The 17363-nt window shown below is 38.9% G+C and overlaps 1 protein-coding gene across 14 annotated transcripts in view; it reads right to left on the bottom strand.

Annotated features, from left to right (window-relative positions):
- The window catches only part of celf1 (cugbp, Elav-like family member 1), a 50440-nt gene that overhangs the window by 25959 nt on the left and 7118 nt on the right, over nucleotides 1–17363 (bottom strand). For 11 of the 14 annotated variants that reach the window (XM_069172867.1, XM_069172866.1, XM_069172865.1 and 8 more), the window contains 2 exons: nucleotides 9264–9451; nucleotides 2004–2086 (listed from right to left, as the gene is read on the bottom strand). In XM_069172867.1, the coding sequence (XP_069028968.1) occupies nucleotides 2004–2086; nucleotides 9264–9441 (261 nt within the window). In that variant the 5' untranslated portion in view covers nucleotides 9442–9451. Of the gene's footprint in view, nucleotides 1–2003; nucleotides 2087–8429; nucleotides 9452–10294; nucleotides 10431–17363 lie in introns of those variants that run through there. The other 3 variants (XM_069172869.1, XM_069172871.1, XM_069172870.1) reach the window with 3 other exon arrangements.

The raw sequence follows: 17363 nt of genomic DNA on the forward strand, positions 1-17363 counted from the left end.
AGCCTGCTTGTGGTTCCCAGAGTTTCCAAAAGTAGAACAGGAGGCAGAGCCTTCAGTTTTCAGGCTCCCAGTTTGTGTTATAAGCTGAGGCTGCTGGGGGACCTCATTATACACTGAGCTTCTTTCCTCTCACTCTTTCACTTTCTATAACTCATATCTCACCATCACATCTCATTAACTTTATATACTTGTATATAATATATATATATTGTATATAATATATATAGATATATACTGTACTGTATATACTGTGCATTTTGTATTTTATATTTTTTACTGCTATTTACTGCTATTTTATTGCTTTTCTATTATTCTATTATTATCTTATTGCTTCTGTATGCTGCTGTAGTGAAAAAATGTCCCCTCGGGGATTAATAAAGTAACTACCTAACCTAACCTAACCTAACTTTATGCTTCTTGTCTCCCATAGTTTCTGCTCATTGTTTGTTGTCTCTCCATTCAGTTTCTTCGCTCGCATAGTTTCTGTTCTTTCTTCTGCAGATGTCCCATCATGGAGCTGCATGTCTCTGCTCTGTGATTGTCAACCCACCAACAGTTCATGTCTTGTATCTCTATGCTGTCCTTTTCTCTCTCTGCTCTCCTCTCACCCCAACCAGTCGAGGCAGATGTTCTCCACCTCTGAGCCTGGTTCTGTTAACAGATGCTCCGCCCACCTCTGAGTCTGGTTCTGTCGGAGGTTTCTTCCTGTTAAAGGGAGTTTTTTCTTCCCTCTGTTGGAGGTTTTTCTTCCTTAAAGAGGATTTTTTTTTTCCCTCCTAGCTTATGTGGGAATTGTTGAATCATTGGGTTTCTCTGTATAATGTTGTAATGTTCTGCTGTAAGGACTTTAATGTGTTAAGGGCCATGAAATAACCTGTGTTGTGATTTGGCGACGGATGGACGGACGGACGGACGGATGGATACTTTATTAATCCCACAAGGGGAATTTAAAAAAAATATATAAATAAAATTGAACTGAAATAAAATGGGACCCAGGACAGAGCCCTGAGGAACCCCACAGGACAGAGCAGCTGTTTGAGACACGTAGGGAGCCAGCAACACAGAAAACCTCCTATCCAACAAATAGGAGGAGAACCAGTCCAGGGCGGTACAACAAACACCCACCCACCGCCTCAGCCTCTCAATCAATATACTGTGCCCAACAGTGTCAAATGCTGCGCTAACATCCAATAGCACAAGAATGGAGCAATTATCCCGATTGGCAGACATCATGATGTCATTGGAGAACCCAAGAATTTTGATTTCAGCCTCATCCAAGCAGAAAGACGTGTTCCTGATAGGCTCTCAGAGTCCTTTAAATGCCATTTGAATACATTACGTACAGGAGTAATGTCAACATGTATTATGCAACAGAAATGATTTTCAGGTCAACTGGGCATAAAAGTAATGCGGTCCCAACCAACAACAGAATATGCAAACTCAGAAGCCAGGACCAGCCTCTGACACAGAGAAACTTATTTTCATCTCACTGGAAAGAAAGACCGATTTGTACAAATGCAGACATACCTGAGGTTAGCAGGAGACCCCTAAATGAGATTTTCTCTATTTTACAAGCCAGGGGGAATTACGTATCATTAAATATTTGGGAAGTTGCCAAAGCAACAACAGCCTTTGATCAATCTGCATGAAATCTGACTGCCGAGTCTGAAATTCATCCTGGATTTGCAAATTAGCAAAATGTAGCTCTGTATTTTTTTGTATTCAAATGTGTAATCTACAGTTAGTGAGTTTTGAGCCTAAATTATTCTGTTCCAACACAAGATGGTGTTTTGACCTCGGGCTGCTGAATCAGCTCCGACTGCTACTCAAAGTCTTTGATGGTCTGTTTAAGTTCACACTGCAAAACTGAACCAAGATCTATGCTGCAGCTGCCATCCACCTTCGGGTACAGTTTGTATTTGGTCAACCACAGAAAATAAGTTCAAGGCTTTCAGAGGAACCAGCATGCATTGAAATGGCAGATGAAGGAGACTGTTACCTACCCCTGGCAGAATCTTCATGTTGTGCAGAGCATTCTGTGCTTCTAAGGCTGATTTGCGAGTATAGTACGTTATAAAACAGCAGCCTGCCGGGGAATGAGAAAGACAGAAAAGTGTTACACAGCTGACTCAGTTGACCAGATTTGGTGTGAAAGGTCATACGTTTGTTTTATTGTAAGACACAAGACAAAACATTGACATGGCATTGTGAGGGAAGCAAACAATGAACACAGGGCATTGTGTGATATCGGTATGGCGTTGGTGTATGTGTGGCTACTACTACTACTACTACTGCTGGCACTGTGCCAGGCAGAGTAGCCGTGTTTGACCATATATTTTGTTTTCCGAGTCAACCATTCTCGCCGTTTGTAATAATTAGAATGAACATAATTTCTGCACAAAGTCACCAATATCTTTTGATTTGCTTGTTGAGATATGTCCTTATTTTTTGTTTGCGACAGATCATCGGCCAGGTTTGAGTCACCTGCCCGCAGCATAATCCCCATATTTATAATGTCGTCCCATATTTATAATATCGTAACCCCATCATAATCATAATGATAAACATATTAATAATAATAAATAGTTTTGCAAGACAGTATAATGTTTAAGCACCCAAATGCAATCCAGACATGGACCTACAGAAACCAGGCAGCCGAAGTCTAAGTGTGGTCACATTTTTTATGAATATTAAATGGGGTTTTTAAAACCATAATATAGTCTGTTAATTGTAGGCATTTTTTTTATTATTATTTTTTTTTTTTAAAGAAAAACACGTGCAATCGGTGATTTTAAATTTTCTGCGGATATATCAGCAACATCTAAAGTTCAGCAATGAATGCTATCCTTTAAACTTTGTGTGACTTTTGGATTACTTATAAGTGAGAATAAAAATCCTATCATGCATAATATTTTACTTTTTTAAATAAGGGTGTACCATATGGACGACTCATACCATAGAGAAAACTGTTCAAAGAAAATGTAAGCAAATGTACAAAATTGTGTTTTTGGGGTGTCTGTCTTGTCTTTTCTTGTCTGGAACCCAACTTCTATCATCTCACAAATACTGAGACCACTCAAAGATGCCTGTTTTCCACTGCCTGGACCAACTCTACATGACTGCACTCGCTTTCATGCTCGTTACACTGGTTTTCCACTGCAGCTAGTATCACCCTCAACGCGGCATCGTGACAAAGCGTGAAACCACAGTGAAATCATCTGCAATGTCACACACTTGCTGTATCATGTCACCTGGTGACCGAACTTTTTGCGGGGTAATGCGAGTAGTCCATTGAAAAGAAATTGCAAACCATTACAGTAGATTGGCTAGTTGACAATAGCATGTTTATACAGGCATCTCCTGCACTTAGTAGTGCAATAATTGTGACAAACCTCCGTGATCAATTAGGGGTCTTAGTGGTATTTTCACATCATCTTTTAGTATCACGTCCACTCACTTGGAACCTCGACGGAGGTGAGAGCAAAAATAGTACCAGGTACCAGGTACCAGGTACCATCCCGGACTTTTTCCCAATGGAAAAACTGACAATACAAGCTCTGTTCTACTCGACTCTACTTGCTTTTAGGACTAGCTCAACTAGTACTAGTTGACCTGTGGATAGAACCATCTCAATGTTACATCATCGGTGTAGCCGCTGAAACGTCATCTAACCAGCATGGCTTGTTAACATGGTGGGTTCGTGTGGGATTTCCTGCATCACGCACACAGTAACGTAGAAAGGTTTTTATACCCTTGCTTAGATTTATCATAACCACAATTTCTTTGCGGATCGGTCTTTGGTTTTCATCCCGGCGCGCTGTGTGAATTGTTGGACCTTATGTTACAGATTTACAGATGTCTACCTTCCTCCTCCATTCAGTTTTCCACAGGTGGACTCCAGTCTATACAATTAATATAAACAGAATGGAACTGACCCACAATTTAGAGACCAAAGAATCTGAATATATTTGTAAATACAAGTTTGTTTTCACTTTGTCATGTGGGTTATTGAGACTAAGTAGATTTATTGGAAAGATTTTGTCAAGTTTATTTATTTCGCAGCATCAACAACGTAGTAAAATGTGCAAAAAGTGAGCGGGTCTAAATACTTTTTAAGAGGATAGTTTATTGTGCTCACGTTTAATAATCTGTAATGGTTTAACCTTTAGATAACATTCATCCTGTGCTCTGCACACCGAAAACACGATGGCTGTGTTCCAAATGGTGGACTTCCCTCAGTACACCAACATATAGTACTCTCACATATTAAGACATTTACTTGTGTAGGACTTGAATTTTGACGCGGTGGTATTGTCTCAAACCGCACACTGACGCTCTTTAATTCATTTTGCCCAGAAATGATCGAGTTTCTGTTTAACGCACACGCTGGAAATACTGATGGTGACCGTTGAGTTGTGGAAAGTGTCCAGAGTTTTCACACTCAAGTCTTTGGACTGTTTTGGGTGCGTCCTCCGGGTGCTTGTGGTGCAGTTGCATGTTTCCAAACTGGTTAGTGTGACCGCAGTTATTCACTCAAAATAGCAAATGTCAGAACATAAGTATGGACGTTTGTAATACAGCTATCGGTTCCTGTCCGTCTCCACAGCTTTAAGGAACTCAACAGGCTGCAGGACGTTTCCTGTCGAGCCTCGTTCCTGTGGTTTAACCTCCCTGCAGACATCAGACTGTCGAGGAACTTACATCAAAAATGAAAACTCATCTTTTAGTTATTTCTTAAAACTTCAGGCCTCGTCCCTCTTTACACTATGACACCAGCAGGTCCGTTTCAGCCTGAATATATTATGTATTTTATTTACACTATTACTAGTACTCTGGGAGGGGGGGTTTCTTATCTGAGAGTCGAAGAACAGAGGGTGTTGTACACTGTAAAAAATGGTAACGCTGTTTGAGATTTGTAGTATTGGGACAATTCAAACAAAAATGTCCTGACTACAAAAAATACAAATAGCAATACCAGTACTGCTACTACTGTCATCACCACTACTAACAATACTAACTCTCCCATTTTCTGTTTACTCCTTGTATGCATGTGTACATGTACATACTGATACAGATGTGAACAAATTTCAAATGTAAGCCCTATTTGAATATTTTTTTGCGGTGTAGTAAATGCTGTTGCGGACTGGCATTTTGCAAATCACATAATCCCATAATTATTTTAAAATAGAAAAAAGACAACATATCAAATTTTGAAAAGGAGACATTTTATTGTTTAGTAAAAGATCCAGTGGTGTGAAAAAGTGTTTGCCCCCTAAACCTAATAACTGGTTGGGCCACCCTTTGCAGCAACAACTGCAATCAAGCGTTTGCGATAACTTGCAATGAGTCTTTTACAGCGCTGTGGAGGAATTTTGGCCCACTCATCTTTGTAGAGTTGTTGTAATTCAGCCACATTGGAGGGTTTTCGAGCACAAACTGCCTTTTTAAGGTCATCCCACAGCATCTCAATAGGATTCAGGTCAGGACTTTGACTAGGCCACTCCAAAGTGTTCATTTTGTTTTTTCTTTAGCCATTCAAAGGTGGACTTGCTGGTGTGTTTTGGATCATTGTCCTGCTGCAGAACCCAAGTTGGCTTCAGCTTGAGGTCACGAACAGATGGCCGGACATTCTCCTTCAGGATTTTTTGGTAGACAGTAGAATTCATGGTTCCATTTATCACAGCAAGTCTTCCAGGTCCTGAAGCAGCAAAACAGCCCCAGACCATCACACTACCACCACATTTTACTGTTGGTATGATGTTCTTTTTCTGGAATGCGGTGTTACTTTTACGCCAGATGTAATGGGACACACACCTTCCAAAAAGTTCAACTTTTGTCTCGTCAGTCCACAGAGTATTTTCCTAAAAGTCTAGGGGATCATCAAGATGTTTTCTGGCAAAAATGAGACGAGCCTTAATGTTCTCTTTGCGGTTTTCGTCATGGAACTCTGTCATGCAGGCCATTTTTGCCCAGTCTCTTTCTTATGGTGGAGTCATGAACACTGACCTTAACTGAGGCAAGCGAGGCCTGCAGTTCTTTGGATGTTGTTGTGGGGTCTTTTGTGACCTCTCGGATGAGTCGTCGCTGCGCTCTTGGGGTAATTTTGGTCGGCCGGCCACTCCTGGGAAGGTTCACCACTGTTCCATGTTTTCTCCATTTGTGGATAATGGCTCTCACTGTAGTTCACTGGAGTCCCAAAGCTTTAGAAATGGCTTTAGAACCTTTTCCAGACTGATAGATCTCAATTACTTTCTTTCTCATTTGTTCCTGAATTTCTTTGGATCTCGGCATGATGTCTAGCTTTTGAAGATCTTTTGGTCTACTTTACTTCACTTTGTCAGGCAGGTCCTATTTAAGTGATTTCTTGATTGAGAACAGGTGTGGCAGTAATCAGGCCTGGGTGTGGCTCGAGAAATTGAACTCAGGTGTGATAAACCACAGTTAAGTTATGTTTTAACAGGAGGGGGCAAACACTTTTTCACACAGGGCCATGTGGGTTTGGATTTTTTTTCTCCCTTAATAATAAAAACCTTGATTTAAAAACTGCATTTTGTGTTTACTTGTGTTATCTTTGACCAATATTTAAATTTGTTTGATGATCTGAAACATTTAAGTGTGTCAGACATGCAAAAAAATAAGAAATTAGGAAGGGGGCAAACACTTTTTCACACCACTGTATGTCCTCATTTTGATTTTGATGACAGCAACACATCTCTAAAAAGTTGGGACGAGAGCATGTTTACCACTTGGTTGCATCACCTCTTCTTTAAACAACATTCTGTAAATGTTTGAGAGACCAGTTTCTGGAGTTTTCAAAGTGAAATGTTGTCCCTTTTCTTGCCTGATATAAGATTTCAGCTTGTCAACAGTTCAGGTTCTCCTTTGTCCTATTTTTCCATTTCATGATGCTCCAAATGTTTTCAGTGTGTGACAGGTCTGGACTGCAGGAGGCCAGTTTAGCATCTCTTCTACTCGAGAGCCATGTTGTTGTAATCGGAAATGCATGCACCCCGTTTCCAAAAAAGTTGTGAACTTGTGTAAAATGTCAATAAAAACAGAATACAGTTACTTGCAAATTATGTAAACCCATATTAAATTTAAAATAAATCAAAGACGACATCAAATGCTGAAACTCAGAAATTTTATTGTTTTATGAAAAATGGATGCTTATTTTGAATTTGATGTCAGCAACATGTCTCAAAAAAGTTTGGACAAGGGCAACAAAACACTCAAAAAGCTGTGTAATGCAAAAAAAAAAAAAAAAAAAAAAAAAAAAAAAATCACATCTCACAACTAATTAGGTTATTTGGCAACAGATCAGTAACATTATTGGATATTAAAAGAGCATCCCAGCAGTGAAGATGGAGAGAAGTTCACCACTCAAAATTTAGGAGCACACAAAGAAATTTAGCAGCACAAATGTTCAAATGGGAGAGTTTTTAGCACAAAAAAAAGATTATATACATAATTATACTGCTGTGTGTGTTTGTGCCTCTTCTCTTTGTGTGCAATTATTATTATGTGAAAACCATTGGAAACTATGAAAGTGGAAGATTCTAGTATCTACTAACACAAGACATGGGTACTAAAATACTGACAAAGCTTTTTAAAACAACAAAACCATTTTTTTCTCTGTGTGTCTGTGTGTGTGTGCGCGCATTTAGTCAGGAACACACATTTGTGCAATAGCACATAAAACCGGAGAACGACTCTTTTTTATGAAAATTAGGTTGTAGTTTTACCTGCAGGGGGAATGAAAGGTCACTTGTTTTTAAACGACATCTAATTACACTCTGTAAATGTTTACAGAGTGCTGTAAAAAGAGATGCTGCACAGTGGTAAACACTGTCCAGCTTTTTTGAGACGTGTTGCTGGCGTCAAATTCAAAATAAGCATATATTTTTCGTAAAACAATCAAATTTCTCGGTTTCAACATTGGATATGTTGTCTTTGGTGTATTTGTAATTAAATATGAATTTACATGATTTGCAAATCAATCAATGCATTCTGTTTTTACTTACATTTTACAAAGTGTCCCAACTTTTGGGGAAATGGGGTTGTGTAATAAATCACCAAAATTATTGGGAAAGCGTTATTCAATTTTTGGGCTGCTGGAATACTGAGAATATACAAGGGGCCAGTAAAACTCTGACCTACTGTCTGGCTGGGCCAGGGAGGAGAACATGTTACGTTGAACCCTACATGTCCACTGTTAGTGTGGTCAATCTTTGATTTCTCTGTCCAGAGTATTAATCTGTCCAACATTATTTCAAAACGCCTGGTTTTTGTCTACATTAACAAACTGAAGTTATTCTCTAATGTTTCTCTCTAAAGCTTTGTCCTGGCACAACTCACATCCAGGTTAAATCTGTACAGTCCCATTCTTATTGTAGATGCATGCACTTTGACACCAACAGTTGCAGAGTTACCTGCAGATCCTGTAATGAACTTTTGGGATTCTTGGAGACTTCCTTTTGCATCAAAGGATTTGCTCTTGGGCTGAATTTGCTGCGGTCAGTCCTGAACAAATTGACAGTTATTTGAAATCTACACCACATGTAGATGACGTTTGTTTAGAGTGGAATGAGATATTTTTAAATCAATTGCCAAACTCACAGGCATCCACAACCTTTTTTTTCCTGAAGGCCTTACAAAGCTTTTCAAAAGCAAAGAGAAAACTAGACTCTATATATCAGCAGTTTAAATAACTCACAAAGAAGGTTCTAATCACTAGACCCTTATCTGATTCTAATTTTATGGTTTTTAAGGTGTGATACATGTAGGGGTGTACTTACCTTTTCCATGTGACTGATCTGTGTTTTTCTATTTATTTATAAATGACGCCAAAATTAATAGTTTTTAATAGTATATCAAAATATAAATGTAGGAACTGTTTCAAAGAGGTTCAGTGAAAAAAATTCCATGAGATGTACCTATTTTGTCACGACTCTATGTTCTTCCAAAGGAAGACACTTATTTTAGTCTACTAAGGTTTAGTAACTGATCTTAAGAAGATAATGGAAAAGTTCTTTGAAAAAAAGCCAATAAAAATGGCTTTGGCTCACTGACAAAGTACATTACCAAAGGCTTCACGGTTTTATTATATCTACAAATTAAGTTTATTATACCATAGTATAATGTGTAACCCGCAGGTTCAAAATAAATATTATTGTGGCAATGTGCCTCTCCCATTTTGATACTTGCTATTTGAAATTTCCACAATGTACTTCATGTTCTCCATTCGTGTGTTACTACACACTGACCTTTGCTCTGTGGTGGATTTTGGCTGCGGTCTCGGAGGACATTAATCTCATAGACCGCTCCAAAAGGCTCAAACAGTTCACGAAGCTGATCCTCGGACCAGGACCGTGGAATCTGTCCCACGAACATCTTAATGGCATCAACATCCGGTTGGTCGGGGTGGTCCAGAGACCCATTCATCTTCTTCCCCCTGCAAAGACAAACCCCAGGACATTAAATGGACATAATGAACCAGTCAATAACAGCTCAGTACATTTTCAAATTAGTTATGCTTTGATCGTGTTTTATTTTATTTATTTATGATGCTGATTAACAGCATAACAAGATAAAGAGCATATTTTCTACTGAATAATCTGCTAATAACCTTGCAAATACACTTTGTGTTAATGAAGCAGAGAAAGGTGCTTCGCTAATATTAGTTTCCATTTCTGACAATATATTGTCTGAAATCAAACACACTAGGCCTTTAAGGCAACTATTTCTTGAAGTACTTTCTTCAACAAATATGAGAAATTAAGATCCACTCTTTTTTCTTTTGCTTTTAGTTCCTTTATACAATCACAGCGGAAAATATATAAAATGCCTTCATAACAAAAGAATTCTACAATGTTTTTAAAGCCTACCTTTCAGCTGCAACATTTTTACCAGCAGCTTTTGAATCACACCTTAGTTATTACTGCATTATACTACTCATCGACGCCATAGAGCAGTAAAGCAAAGATAGTGTGTTAAAAAAGACAAATTATTGCTTTTTCTACAAAGATTATACTTAAATGGTCTTCATAAATTTGCTGGAAAAAATTCAAAATTAATTGGGGTAAAGGGATATTTCCCTTTATTTAAATGTAGAAAAGTGGTCACTGTTGTTTGGTATCAAAATGTGCACCAGACTGAATATGGATCAGAGAAAGAAAAGCGGAGAGCTGTCTGAGAAGATAAGACAGGAAATACAGACAAGCAGGTTAACGGTAAAAGCCGAGACCATCTCCAAGCAGTTTGGTGTTCCCATGACTACAGTTGCAAATATTATTACCATGTTAAAGGTCTGTGGGACTGTAGTCAAACTGATAGAGAAGAATTGACTTCAGGTTGAACACATGGATGTTGGTGATGGCAGACAAATAACCAGAAGAAACGTCCAAGGTCTAGGTAAATCAGTGTCTGATTGCAGCATGCATCACTTTCTGAGTGCAGTGGGCTCCAAGGAAGATGACCAAAGAGCCTCAGAGCTTCTGGGAGAACTTCCTTTGGACAGATGAGACAGAACTGGAGCTTTTTCCTACATCACATCAGCTCTGTATTCACAGACAAAATAGATGAAGTTTTCAAGGAAAGGAAAAGCCATACCTACTGTGAACAAGTATTACCACCGAGCACTTGTGTGCCTGTACGCTTATCAGTCAAGTGTTAATTTAGATGCACCTGTCCAAACTCATACAGATGTAACTGCAAAGAATCTCTTTCTAAAACATGGATGCGTCACACAATTTAAATTCTTACAGCACAGAAAATCTATACAATCAGCACAATTTCTGGGTGGACACCCAGTTGCAATCTCACCCACTTATCTACATGTGAAATATGGTCACAATCTCCCCTTCTGCTCCTTAGTTATAGTGTTAAATAATAAGAAAAATAATCGTTGTACTCTATTAGGTATTTGTATGACATGTCATAATTCATGTATAAATTATTGAGTTATGGCCACAAATGTGCTTTGTGAGGTCACAGTTACCTTCGACTAAGACATTGTGAGTAGTTAATCTTTAAGTGAATGTGAGTGCCAAATGTAAAAGAAATTGCCTCTATGTGTTCCTGAAATATTGTTTTCACGTGAACAGAATGAGTGGATATGACAGAAATTTAGGAAAAGTGACCTTGACATTTGATATCATCCGTGAGTCCAAGTAAACATTTGTGCTGAATTTAAAGAAGGTCCCTCAAAGCTTTCCAGAGATATCCCGTTCACTTGAATTGAAAAAACTTGAGGTCACAGCGACCTTTGACCACCGAAGTCTAATCAGTTCATTGTTGAGGCATAGTGAACATTTGTGACAAATTTAAAGAAATTCCCTCCATGCGTTCCTGAAGTATCACATTCACTAGCGTGGGTCAGTGTGAGGTGGTAGTGACCTTGACTTTGACCTTTAACCACCAAAATCTTATCAGTTCATTGTTGGTAGGAAGTTAATTTTTTTGCCAAGCTTGAAGAAATTCCCTCATGTCGTTCTTGAGATATTGCATTCATAAGAACGAGGTGGATGGTGAGGGACGCAGGGTCACAGTGACTTTGAGGTTTGACCTTTGACCACCAAACTCTATTCAGGTCATCCTTGAGGCCAAGTGAATGATTGTGCCACATTAGATAGCAAATTAATCATTTTGCCAAGTTTGGAGAAAGTCCCTGATGGCATTCTTGAGACATTGCGTACACAAGAACGGGACCGACGGACATCAGGCAGACAACCCGAAAACATAGAGGCATAAAAATTAAGGAGGTTCGGTTCTGTTTCAGGGCTGCGTTGCTGCAGCACAGGGTGCCTTAAATATCCGCAGGGCTGAACAAAACTGTACAACTATCAAGGCATTCTGGAGCAAAACGTGCTGCCCAGTGTCAGAAAAGTACATCCACCAAGATAATGACCCAAAACACACCTAATCACCACAAAATGGCTAAGAACAAAATATGGGAATATTCGTAAGTGGCTTTCCTCTATTTAATGGAATGAGATGAAACATGCAGTCATGCAAAGTAATTTTTTTTTTTTTTTTTATCAAATATTGAATCACAATGATGGAGGTCGATCGTGTTTGTCAGTTTCAAAATATTTCTGAGGAAAATTACAGGTCTTTCTTTTTTTTCATGGAAGGATGACAAATTCTTCCACAGCTGTATAATAGTCAAGTTGCTTATCAATCTGACTGGATATGAAGCAGTCTAATAAAACTAACAAAAACTAACAAAGGAGAAACACCCAAACTTTGCGTAACACAGAAACATATGGCATTCAACACAGAAAGCATAGTTCAAGCTACTAGTGTCATCAGCGATATGAAGATATGAGGAAGATATAACCCTGACGAGTAACTGGTACAAATTTCATCGCTTCATCATCATCAGTTCCTGAGTTACAGACATGTTTGTGAGAAGTGGACATTATTGATTTATTATTTATGTTAAACTCTTACCCTGAAACTAGTTGCACAGCAACTCTTAGAAATAAAATCCCAAATAAAACAAAATGTCTTCTTTGTTTTCTGGCGTTACAAAGCTGCTAACCACGGAAAGACATCGCATTACATAATTAAGTTGTTGTTGTTGTTTTTTTACTACAAAAGACATCATCTATTGAGCCACAAATTACCACCAGGAGCATAAAAGTTTGCGTGACAGCAATTTTTCAATTTAGCAGGATATTTAATAATGCAGATGTCAGTGAGTCCAGCTGCAGTGAAAGCTGCTTCTAAAAGACCTGCTGCCCAATTATTCTACATACTGCAGGTTGCTCGTGTCCGGAAAGTAAGAGAACTTTTTTTGTTCTGCTTCTTGGAATATTGGATAAAGAAAATATATTTTTAGAACTGTAAGCATATACACAGTGTATGAGTACAGTATGATGACAATATTTGAACTCCTCTAACTCTAGATGGATAAACAAATAATTATAACAGCTTGCTTAATTACTGGTGGCTCCTCCCCCAGCTCATTCAAATATGGTGAATTCCTGCACCAAACCGCTCCAAACTAGCAAAGATGGCGCTCGAGGCTTCATTACGGCCGTTTCCAAACCAACGGGTGACGTCACTGCTGGTTGACACTTGATCTGAATTTTTTTTCAGATCTGACACTTTAACTGTGCAAAATTTGACCAAAAGGACCACAAACCTTAAGTTAATATTCAGTGCAGATACATACCAGCAACATTCGCTAAAGCCAATCAAAAACTTTCACCGAAGATTTGAGCTCACTGGCAGCATACATTTCTAACTGCGTGATTTGTAAGGATTTCATATTCCAGCTTTGGCCAAAAGTACACTTTTTAGCTGATGTCAATCGAGCGGCCATTTTGAATGAATACAAATTTGAAAGATTTAGAGCCTGATTTACTAATACTAAAGTAAAAGCCTGTGTAAAATCACGTGCAAACTTCACATCACCCGCAAAGAAATGTCCAAGCAGATCTACTAACGATGTGCAGTGAGGATTGAGTCTTTCAAATGTGCAATTTAACATGTCCATTTTGCGTGTTTGCCTGCATCATATGTAACATTGAGCGTTTCTGCTTGAACGTGCAAAATCCTGGGAGGGAAACATGCAAATAGAACAATTTAGCACCCGCAACGGTATTTGCTAAACCTGAAAGTAGAAACAGGAGAAGTGATTGTTGTGTATTTTAGTACGACTGAAGGTTTTAATCAGATGAACATCAGGAGAGATGGCTGCTCTTATTGTGAAGGAGACGCAGGAAACCAAAGAATACGTAGAGAACGAGGTTTTACACCCGTTGAACATTTCTGATGTCAGAGTACGGTGGATCCGAGGTGCAAAACACAAATACAACAATCATTTATATATTTGCGCTTTGCACTTCAGGACTCTGAAGTTTTTGTTGTTCTGTTTTTTTCTTTTTGTATTTGTGTTTTGTACTTCAAGGCTGCTCGTTTTTGTTGCTATGTTTGTGCAAAACACGATTCATGCCTCTGGTACTCAGTGCCACCATACCAGAGGCATGAATCATTCAGACATATCGTCTGTCTTGCAATGACATTTCTGAGTTATTGAATGAACTGAATAATGATTTAAAACCAATAACAAGGAGGAGCCACCAGCAATTAAAAAAACTTCTTCCAAGCATTTTGCTGCCTCTGCATCATTCCAGCGTATCTCTGCTTGGATATCCCACCAGTCCTGTTATTCAGCTGTCACATCCTGAATGAGTACTGCAGAATTCACAGGTAGCTTCATCAGGTTCACGAGACCTCCAGGAACTGAATGAAACTAATTCACCTGCTCATCACAGAAAGATCTGGACCTGCTGATCGCTGTTTGTTAGAGGATCTCATCCCCAGGCCCTCTTTTATTTGCGGACATTTTAATATTCCCAGTATATTATTCCCGTTGACTTCCTTGCTGATAATCTCCTATGTAGCATTTTGTCATTGTTAAATTTATATTTATTCATTTCAATGGGATCAGATTTCCTTTTGCGGTCGTTCTGTTAGAACGGAATCACTTTAAGACACGTCATTTAAATACAACGATTTGCACTTGATATCAACTCGTATATATTACTCTTAGTAAATCACACGCAAAATAAATGTGCAAAACTTTTGGAATAAACACGCAATTTAGTACCCTTTATTTGATACTGTAGTAAATCAGGCCCCTTAGTGTATACGTGTGGAAAATTGCATTTGAACTAAAAATACAATGTATGCAAATGAATATCAGGGAGGGTAAATATTCCCGTTAATCTGGCATTACTTCAGGAGAAGTGCAACGACCAGAGCAGAGTGGTTGTTCAACGGTTTCATCAACTGTGTCGGAGTCTCCGAGCACAGCTGATGTGCAGGCAGGTGCAGCGGTGCAAAGTGAAAAATAATTCTGTGGTGATTAATAAATCTGTTCTCAGCCAACTCAGATGACTGGTCTAATAGTTCAGAAGGAGCTCGGCCAATCTCAACGGCTCTACTGATTCAGAGGCACTTTGTCAGAAACTATATTGTTGTCTGGATAATGCAGAGTATATCCAGCATGTGTTGTTATTTTCAACAGTTAAATTGTACGATAAGGACAGAAAAAAGTTGAATTTGTTTTGTTTTTTATCTTCTGACACCGGCCTCTCATTCACTCATAAACAACATGTCATCATGTACACATGCACCTTTATAGTGATTGAACTTGATGCCTGTACCAAAGTGTGGAACATCCAATTTTAACTAAAATACACTCCACAAAAATAAAAATGTATATCTGTAGCCACGTGTGAAATTGTGCCAAATACCATACATACAAGATGAATCTGCACATCTTAGAGTGGCCTGTTATTGTGACCAATCCGAGGCATACCTTTGCAATAATCAGGCTGTTTGATCAGCACCTTGATATGCCACACCTGCCAGGTGGATGGATTACCATGGCGACGGTGAATCACTGCCTTCCGTGGATTTTAAGAAATTTGTGAAGGAAATTTGATATAAATAAACCTTGTAAATGCATGAAAGAAGTCTTAAAATAACCTTAATTCTAATTAATGCAGCAGTGATAATAACAGTAAAACACTGACAGGGAGCATTCACTTTCACTTTTCATACTTTAATAATTTTATTCTAATAATATTCACTTTCATGTAATGCAGGACTTTACTTCAACTCATAAAATGGAAGCCATAACAAATATGTTGAGTTCATATTTGAGTTGAGTGCAAAAACCTGCAGTAAAAAGGAATTTGTCTTTAATGTTCCTTTTAAGGTGAATCACCACAATATAAAAGACGTTTAAAAGCAGGTAAACATGCAATGAAGATGTGTCTCCCTTGATTGAAAATTACACACACGCACACACACACACGCGCATACACACACACGCACACACACACACACACACACACACACACGCACACACACACAGAGCAGCTTGGCGGAGAGAATAAAGGTCCAGAAGTGTGATTACTCTTCACTACAGTCGATGCTGATGTTGTAACAAGTGCTTCTAGAGCTGAAACACCAGCGATCTGTGGAGACATCCAGCAAAGGTCCATCACAACCCAGCTGTACCTGAATGCCTCCTGTAAACACACACGGACACTTAATGTGCTGCTCGCTAGCTTACAGACTTTGCAAATGTAACGCGATACTATCACATTAAATCGTGGCCCAGCATCGACCCTTCATGCGATCGGCTGTCGCCATTTTGCTAGCTCAGAGCGGTTTGAAGCCAAATGTTTGGACGAGCTGGGGAAGAGGTGGATTGGAAACCCGACGATACTGCGTCCCGCCCACCGATAGCAGAAAATTAACTGCACCGCAGGCCTGTCAATCAACAGACACGCCCCCCAAAAACACTGCTTTTTGATGCCAGTCTTCTACAACACAGTTTCCAAAAAAGCTAGAAAACTGTGTAAAATGTAAATTAAACAGAATGCAATGATTTACAAATCACATAAACCTATATTTAATTTCAAATAGACCAAAGACAACATATCAAATGTTGAAACTGATTTTGTTTTATGTAAAATATATGTTAATTTTTGTCAAAAAAAAGTTGGGACGGGGTCAACAAAAGACTGGAAAAGTTGTGTAAAGATTAAAAAAAATAAACACCTGGTGGAACATCTCAACTAATTAGGTTACCTGGCAACAGATCAATAACATGATTGGCGATAAAAAGATGATGTCAGAGAGTCAGAGTCTCTCAGCAGTGAAGATGGGGAGAGGTTCACCACTCTGTGAAAGACTGTGTGGGAAAATAATGAAACCAGATAGAAACATGATCCAGAAACCCCGCCGCCTTCTCTGGACCCGAGATCATTGAAGATGGTCTGAGGTGAAGTAGAAAATTGTCCTGTGGTCTGATGGATCAAACTTTTAGTCTTTTAGGAAATCATGGACGCGGCATCCTCCAGACTAAAGAGGAGAGGGACCATCCAGCTTGTTATCAGCTCAGTTCTAAAGCCAGCATCTGTGATGGTACAGGGATGCATTAGTGCACATGGCATGGGTAGCTTGAACATCTGGAAGGAAGCATTAATGCTGAATGATATATTCAGGTTTTGGAGCAACATATGCTGCCATCCAGACAACGTCTCTTTCAGGGAAGGTCTTGTTTATTTCAGCAGAACAACATCCAACCACATTTTGTATTGCATTTCAACAGCATGGCACCGTAATAGAAAAGTCCAGGTGTGAAACTGACCTTTCTGCAGTCTAGATCTGTCTCCCATTTAAAAAAATTGCCGCATGATGAAATGAAAAATACAACAATAAGAGACCCCGAACAGCTGAACGGCTGAAATCCTATATTAGGCAAGAATGGGACAACATTTCATTTTAAAAACTCCAGTAACCCTCAGGTGGCATCGCCTGTTGGGTTTACTTTTTTG

The sequence above is a fragment of the Embiotoca jacksoni genome, unplaced genomic scaffold (assembly GCF_022577435.1).
Source record: "Embiotoca jacksoni isolate LCO1_2020_lvr unplaced genomic scaffold, fEmbJac1.0.p SCAF_56, whole genome shotgun sequence".
Lineage (NCBI taxonomy): Eukaryota > Metazoa > Chordata > Actinopteri > Embiotocidae > Embiotoca > Embiotoca jacksoni.